This window comes from Nestor notabilis, unplaced genomic scaffold (assembly GCF_000696875.1).
Source record: "Nestor notabilis isolate BGI_N333 unplaced genomic scaffold, ASM69687v1 scaffold23375, whole genome shotgun sequence".
NCBI lineage: Eukaryota > Metazoa > Chordata > Aves > Psittaciformes > Psittacidae > Nestor > Nestor notabilis.
In genome coordinates, this window is record NW_009929187.1 from 14,621 (window position 1) to 22,893 (window position 8,273).

The window sequence follows — 8,273 nt, forward strand, 5'->3', positions numbered from 1 at the left end:
TTTTTTTTTTTTTTTTAAATAAGCAAAATAAGCATTATGGAAACTTTGAGACTTCAAAAAATGTGACAGGGAGCTAGAAAGAAAATCTTCACCTTTTTATGTAAAAGTTATAAATAAAATATATTTTGTCATCGCAGTTCTCTAGCACTTTGATTTTCCAATAGTTTCTTTAGAAGTACGTGCTGATAAGTCATATTCTGTTTCCAAAGCCTGATTAAGATCCCATCACATCAACACTTTTTGATTATCCTCCCTTTTGCATAGATAACACTAATTACACCACAAATACTCAGATAAAAATTTCCCTGTTTCTGTAATGATGCTTAAAACCCAAACCCCATATTTCTGACAAAAAATGCGATCTTGAACAAACTGCTACATTCCGTAAGTTGGTAGTAGTAGCCAGATTTGAGTAGTGAAATACATTATCTAACGTGAACATGCACTAAATGGAGTACTTAGAGAAAACTTACTTTTTCAGGAAAAACTGCGTTAGTGCAGTAGTATATTGTTTATCTATATTGGTTATTACTTTCATTCTTAACATCAAATACGGAATAAATTGATTTTCTCAGGAACAGAACCGACATGCAAGAGAAGAATCACTTGCTGATGATCTCTTTAGGTAAGAGTGTTATGTTTGTACTTAGAAAATGTGGGGCTTTTGGGGGTTTTTTTGGGTTTTTTTTGTTTTGTTTGGTTTTTGTTTTGCTTGGTTTTTGTTTTGCATGCCTTAAATTATAGGGCAAATTCCAATTTTGTAAAGGACTACTTTGACTATTCTTTTCAAAATTCTATGGGTTCCGATGTATGGAATATACAAAATGATTCAACTTCTCCCGATTTTTTTTTTTTTTTTTTTTTATGCCTTAAACTTTCAATTTCATTCAGACTTGCTACAATTTTTTAAGAAGAACATTCTGAAACAAAAGCATTGGTATTTCCTGGCTCATATGCACAAGCTTGATTGTTCGCAAAGGCTGGAAGAGATTCCAGGGTCAGACTTTCTGCCATTAGTGTTTGCTAGAGCCTAATGAAGTCTTTTGGCCTTACGATTAGGTCAGTCATGTGAACTCTGAAGAAAAAGTGATGGGGTCTGCCTCTTTTTCATTCTGGCCATGGCACTTGCCTGTCCTTGTGCTGAATCACGTGAGGGAGCTAAAGCAACAGAATACTGCTTGTGTGAACAAGTGATGGGCAGGACTTTTCTCTTTTATTTTTATCTTTGAAGTAACGATTCACAGAATTTAAAACAAAAATGAAGAAAAAAACCCCTCAACTCCTAGGTAAATCCTTCAGTATGGCCCCTCTGTGTCCCTTATCTTTGAGACCTTCAGCTGCTTTCAAACCCATTCACAATGAAAGAGCTTCTACCTTTTGTTTTTTTTATTATTGTTAGAAACTCATTCAGTGCCTTAACATCTTCCCAGTTTTCAGACTGAGGGGAGGAGGCATTTTTACACCAATCATTCTATGCTCTTGACAGTGCAGTAGAGTCATTAATTCTGTCTTAACCAGTGCTTATGTCACAGGAGTTTGAGAGATTTCTTTGGGAAGTCCAGGTTCACTTTGATGCTTGCATTGCTTCTTGCCATAACTCATTACACTTGCCTCCAAAAGACAGTCTGTTTCAGCAGTTTTCTTTCAATAACCCTCAGTTCAATTGTCTACTGCTTTCCCTGATCTCTCTTTTGAAAGAATGAATCATCCTATTCAGTTGATTTCCTGTCCGGTTACTTTGACTGTAATCCTAATTTAATGATTTATGACCACTTTCTAATTAAAAAAGTTCTAAGACAAGTTCTGCATCTGCAATACAGCCTTTAAATATATCACAGTTATGAAGACAGTTATAAAAATATGGTGCAGCTTGATTGCTGTGTTCAAAATATCTGGTCCAAATATCTTAATTAATTTTAGCCTACCAAAACACAGCAGTGGAAAATTAGATAATTTGCATGCATTCATGCTTAAAAATGTTTTTACCTCAACTCCAATTAATTTAGTATAGTTGTACTTAAAGAAGTTTCCACGATCAAAAATATTGAACCACACAATTTGATGTTCAGCAGTTTGTAACCTTCTTCTAATTTTGTCCTTAATTCTGAGTCAAACTACATGGCATAATGCTAATATTTAACACCTACAATTTCCCATGACAGTTGCATTTGAGGATGATGTGAGAGTCATGCAGTATTCCAAGTAAAGATGAGCTAGAAAGAAAAGCGGTGCCCTCAACTGCTGCTCTGAGTACAGAGAGAGGAGGAAGGAAAAGTATATCATGCTGTCTACTAAGACTACAGATAAATGTATTACATTCAGTAATAGCCCTTTGTATTCTTCACCCCCTGTTCTCAGCAAGGCCTTCTGTTTCTTTGTGCATTCACTCACATAGTGGAATCTCTGGAGTCCTTTTTCCATTTCAGGCCATAGGCAATGTACAGTTTCCTTTCTCTGGTAATGTTGTTTGTTTTCTTTCTGGAAAACATTATCCAGGCTTCATTTGATTTGGAAAATGGCTGGAGGTGAGGTGGGGACATTACATTAAAAGGTGCTCGTAACTGTCAAGTGTCAGCATCTCCATAAACCATCACAGACAGGGTTGAAGCTGTTGGTATCCTGATGGCAGGTTTCCAACATGCATCATCCCCTTCTCCAGTCTGCTTATCTTTCCCCCTTCTCCTTCCCTGCCCCCTGCCTCCCAAAATAGGATTTGCTGCCCAAGACTTATTTAAATGTTCAAACTAATGTGTTACAATGCTATAGCAATTAATTCAAAGAATGCTTTAAGATTTAATGTGAGGATCTCATTTCGTTTAGCAAAGATTTTATTATTTTCTTAGTTTTTATGTGAAGAAGCAGTCAGTCGATCACTGTTTGACTTCTTACCTGCCATGTGTTTGATTAACACTAAAAATTGAGCATTTAGGTAGAAAGATGTGTATGACAAAAGTGGGTTTTGTCAGAATCACTATCAAAGAAAAATGATACTGCATATCAACATGTAAAGCCATTTAGAAAACCTTACTGCTCTGTCAGTTAACAGTTAATAATAGAGCATTTCTTTCAGAGGGCGCACATTTAATTTTTGCCAGAAATCTGAATTATATAACAACAGCAGTGACTTCTAATACCTTTCTAATTATGTGGTGATGTAATTTGGCTCACAAGTTGTCACATTTTCCTGTGTAAGCAAAAAGAAGTCTTGATGAATGAAAGCAGAATTAGTGGAAGTAAAACTTCCTGATCGTTCAGTTGTGTCCATAAGTTATTCATGCGTGAATACAAAACACATCAGAATTTCAAAGAAGTGACACAGGATTTGGGGAGAAGCACAAATGGAGAGAAAGAGAAAGCCAAGGGATAGCTGTGTCAAGCAGAAGCAAACTATAAGCATATTGCAGTAAATCAGGTAACCATTTAATATATCCAGAAAGTAGATCTAAATTACTAACAGTTGGTAAGATGCTGTATAAAGAGGAAGGTAAGGCAAGGAACAGCTTTATGGGAGAGTAGGAAGCCTCAAAAGGGGTTTTGTCTGAATGAGTTGTGGCCAAATGTTGTACATTGCTGTGAGTATACAGTACTCCTCCAACCCCCCCTTTATTTATTTATTTTTTTTAAGTAAGAAAATTAACGGGGGGACATTAAGAGCTTGGAGAAACTTACTCATGCATCAGATTGAAGGATTTTAAGTAGCTAGGAAGCCAGTGAAAATTTTAGTAAAGCTTACCTCTAGTTCATGCACAGGTTACACATCCTTCAATCAAATTGTAGCAACAGTTGTTGATTCTAGAAGTGTAGTCAGGGAAAGGCCTGAACAGTGACCAGTCCCTTGTTCTGAATATATAATAAAGCTATTTACATCCCATTGTTAACTTTGAATATTATTAAGTTTTACTGCTTTGTGACATACTTTCTTTTTTCTTGTAGGTATGATCCAAATGTGAAAAGAAGAAGATAAATTTTGACCTGAATTTACAGCGATTCTCTAGCAAAATCAGCTTTCTGCTCCATAAGTTTGCTGGTTACACAGTGTAATATATACCTATGTGTGACCATTTGAACTATCTGCTACTCCAAGACTTGTTATTAAGTCTTCCTTTTATTAAAGAAAAATAAAAGTTTCTTTCACTGCTTGCTATTTATGGATTGCCCATTTTCAAGACCTTAACATCATTTGCTCTCGAGAAGGGAGGGCATTGTGGGGATTTCCACAGTAGTACTGGGGACAAAAAAGTTAGTATTGGCATTTGGCTGAACATACACCCAGTGTATGTTCCTAGTTTGGGTCCACGTTTAGGGTGTGCAATAGGTGATAATTTGGCTTCTAATTCAGTTACATCTGCTGTCTGGTTGATGAGAGGCCTGTAGGTGAGTGAACCTGAGCCTTTTGCTATTTCAAGATGAAGTATCTGAGGTAGGTGATAAAGGACGTGATTACATGATCCAAGTCCTTGGAGTCCAAACATCCAATTAATTACATCAGTATTTGCCTTACTCCTGGAACTACATTACATTAACTTGTCCTGATGTTTCCTTTATTTTATAAAACATACTTTGGGGGCTCACCGCTGTAGGCACCTAAGCCCCATGCAGCCAATTGCTCTACCCAGCAGGATGGGGGAAGAGAATCAGTAGGGTAAAAGCAGGAAAACTCATGGGTTGAGATAAAGACCATTTTTATAGGTGAAGCAAAAGCTGCAAGCACAAGCAAGGGCAATTAACTGCGTTGTGCAGTTCAGAACTTTTGCTGCATGCTCCATTTTCATTCTGTGTAGCTTGTACCCTGTGGTTTCAACATTCAGTTCACCAGTTTTCTGAGAGAACTTGTGGGGTGATTTTCTTTAGAAGGTTAAAAAAAATTCAGTGACTCTTGATACAACATCTGAGGTTTCTGTCATCTGCCTCAGACCACAGACTTGCAAGCATACCCACCTTTCTGACAAAATTATGTTCTTCACCTAAAAATACATCTAAGCAGAAGCTTATCTTCAGATCTTGCTTCTTGCATTTTTCTGCGTAACACAAAGTTTGTGGTTTTGTTGGGATTGCTTTTATAGCAGGTTATCTTTGTTCACATGGCTCACAGGAAGGAGATTCACACAATACATAAACTAAATGTACTTTTTATTAGCAAGGCTTCTAAAATACAGTCTTGCATTCACCAGCTTAGCTGAACATTTTAAAGCAGATTAAATTACTCCATGCACCACTAAATAGAAAATGAGTGCTGCAGGAACAACATGCTTAATATTCAGTTTAAACTCATACCAGTTTCAGTTGACTTCCCATTTTTCCTACTTCAGTTAGGAAAGCTACTGCCTTTTTGGGCAAGGCTACCAAGATATTCTCATACTTGAAGTTTGTTTCTGTCCATTCACACCTGTGAGTCTCCCCCTTTTTCTCCTACCCTTAGTCCCTATCTTCTCCCAGAACAGGGAGCTGATGCAGAAGGGCTGGCCTCTCTTTTGTCATTGCATCAGGTCCCGTATGCTGAAAGAATGTTTGCAGTCAGCTCCAGTTTCCTGCATTGACTTCCTCCAGAGTGCTAAGCCCCCTTCGTTACCTCCACTCCTGATGAGGCTCTGTTCCATGCATTTACCCACTGAACATCAGTTCCTGAGACAGTAGCTGAAGTCTCTCCCATCTCTCCTATTCCCAGTTCATTTTGTACAGGTGATTTCTCAATCCTTATTTTCCTGTCTTCTCTCTCCTCTCCCCCATAAAACTAGCCCTTCTCTGCTCTGTTCCATTTCTTGAATCTATCTTCAGTCACATCTGGCCACATCTGGTGTTTGATTCATGAATTCCAATTGTGTTGTGGTATCTCCTTAGAACTTAAGCCAGACCTGCCAAAACCTGAACTGTCCTCCTTGCCATTGCTCTTCACTCTTCCTCTTACAGTGTTTTGATAACTAACTAACTAACTGCCACATTCCAGCAAGTTAGTTAGACAAAATCAGATCCCCCTCTTCCCCTGCCACTTGCTTTAGCACTCAGCTCATAACTCTCTGCTCCAGCTTTAACTATCAGAATCTCTCCTGAGCACTGGTTGTAGCAACAGATCCATGCAAACCAACGCCTCTTCCCTCTTTCTGAACAGAGGCTCTCTGGATGCCTCTTCCACCCCTGCTTGTTTTTAACTTTGACTTAAGGGTCAAACCAAAATAACTGTCTTCTAGGTGAAACACTTTTAATCACAGAATTGTTAGGGTTGGAAGGGACCTCTGGAGATCACCTAGTTAATATTTAGGTTTCAGTTGTTACCAGTTTTCAAGCTTAGCATGCAAACCTTAGGTAGGTTTATCATCTAACCAGAGCTGAGGTTTTGCTCACAAGTTGCTTGCAGCTCAGAAGGAGAATAATTTCAGCCTATATCAGCTGTTCTGTACATGTTTACATCGATCATCTAAAAATAAAAGTCTGTGACCCAAGCGTACACTAGCAAAAGCAGAAAATGCACATGACACAAGGAAATGACATTTACATAGTAGCTCCAAGTCTGAGTGTATTGTGTGTGAACAAGCATACAGGTAGATGAATATAATCCTTTATCTCATTTAGAACTTGAATGCCACAGCTAGCATACCAGGCTTAACAGACAAAAGGACAAGATCAGAGTATTGACTTCCCCAATTGTGTCAGGCAGATGTAAGGTGGCAGTATCAATTCTTGATCAGCAGTAACTCAGCATTCATGTAGAAACTGGTCCTAGAATCTACTCTGATGAAAAATGAACCATTTGCCTCCCCAGGGTACCCCTGGGAACCGTATCTTATCTCTTGGATTGCCTTGACTCTAGCTTTATATTTGTGGACAACTATTTTTTCCTTATACACCAGGTTAAAAAAGAACCTAAAAATGCCAGGATTCTGTAATATTTTGTAAATACACAACTCTAGTTGTTCATTTGCTTTATGCTGGCATTTAAGTCTACAGAGGGTGTCCAGGAACATGAAGCTGAATTTTAGTTTACTGAATCACCCACTATAGGCAGTGTAGGCTGATACTTAGACACTGCCAGTCATCTCAGTATAAAGGGAGGGAGGAGGAAAGTGCAAATTAGATTAACTTTGTCTCCAGAACATGTAATTTCGAAGGATAGGAGAGCTAAGAATGTGAAGTCTATTTTTTTCCTGGTTTTGATGACCATGAGGTTTTAAGACTTGGCTTTATGTGCCCTCTGAGTACATTATTGTCATTGTTAGAAAATCAGCTACCATGCAGACAGGTGTAATGTGAGCTCAGGGTCAGGATTTGCTTGAGATTAAATGTTCTAGGGTCTGCAAAGACAAAATCATCTTTTAAAACAGTGCTTAGCTTCACTATACTTACTGTATTATACTATAAATGGTCCTCCCCCTCCAATCCTTGTTCCTTATACCAAATTCATCTTTGACCTCACAATTCCTTGTGTAATTCAAGCTTCAAAAATTAGCTAACTGAACAACTGAAGTGTACCGTATCCCCCAAATATGGTCTTTTTCAGAAAAAAAGAGCTGTTTGTAATTCAATACCCTCACTTCAAATTCGTACCTAATGTCACTAAAACCTTCTTTTTCTGTCAGTGAATATTTAAGTTTCCATTGTTTCTGCTAAACAGAATCAGGTACTATGGTTATTTCAGATAAAGTGCAACTATTCTTTCAGGTTGGGCAAGGGGAAAAGGGGGAAGTAAATGTCCAAAAAGTTCTCACAGCAGCTGAGTACTGTGCTCGCATCTTGTTCTCACCTCAAAAAATAATCCAGAATTATGACAGAACATTGTTATTGTAAGGTTTTAAAGTAGTATCTAAATTAAAATGTAACAGAACAAACCTCTGAGCATTTCTTGTCCCATAACTTCTTCAAAAAGAAATCATTACTACCTGGATGATAGCAAAATTGAATAATCAGCTGCCTTTAAGGCATACCTGTGCTACCTCTTGCTGTTTAGAAATGTTTTAAAGGTAGCATTGTTAGAGCACAAATTCCGCTATTAGATGAAAATACCTGCTTGCTTTCCCAGAAGTAGAAAATTTGATTACAGAGCAACCAGACCTCACCTCTTGGCACACCACCTTACTGACCCAGTCCTGCACCTGCTGGAGCAAATACAAGTGCTTCTAGTCCATACACCTGTGTTGCACTTCCATGTAATTTCAGTTAATAGCCAGTTAAAAATATATGGCAACCTGTTAAGAGTAACAGCTCCAACACACAGCTCTAAACGTACAGTGTGCAGATCTTGACACGAGAGCATGGGAGACCACCAGCCCATCAAGACTGCA

At 38.1% G+C, this 8,273-nt stretch overlaps 1 protein-coding gene across 1 annotated transcript in view; it reads left to right on the plus strand.

Moving 5' to 3' along the window:
* NBN (nibrin) overlaps window positions 1-3,964 on the plus strand; it is a gene marked incomplete at its 5' end in the record, with an annotated part of 18,250 nt that extends 14,286 nt beyond the window's left edge. Inside the window, 2 exons of the mRNA XM_010014876.1 lie at window positions 576-625; window positions 3,934-3,964. Coding sequence (XP_010013178.1) covers window positions 576-625; window positions 3,934-3,964 — 81 coding nt within the window. The remainder of the gene's footprint in view (window positions 1-575; window positions 626-3,933) is intronic.
* Window positions 3,965-8,273: the final 4,309 nt, after the last annotated feature.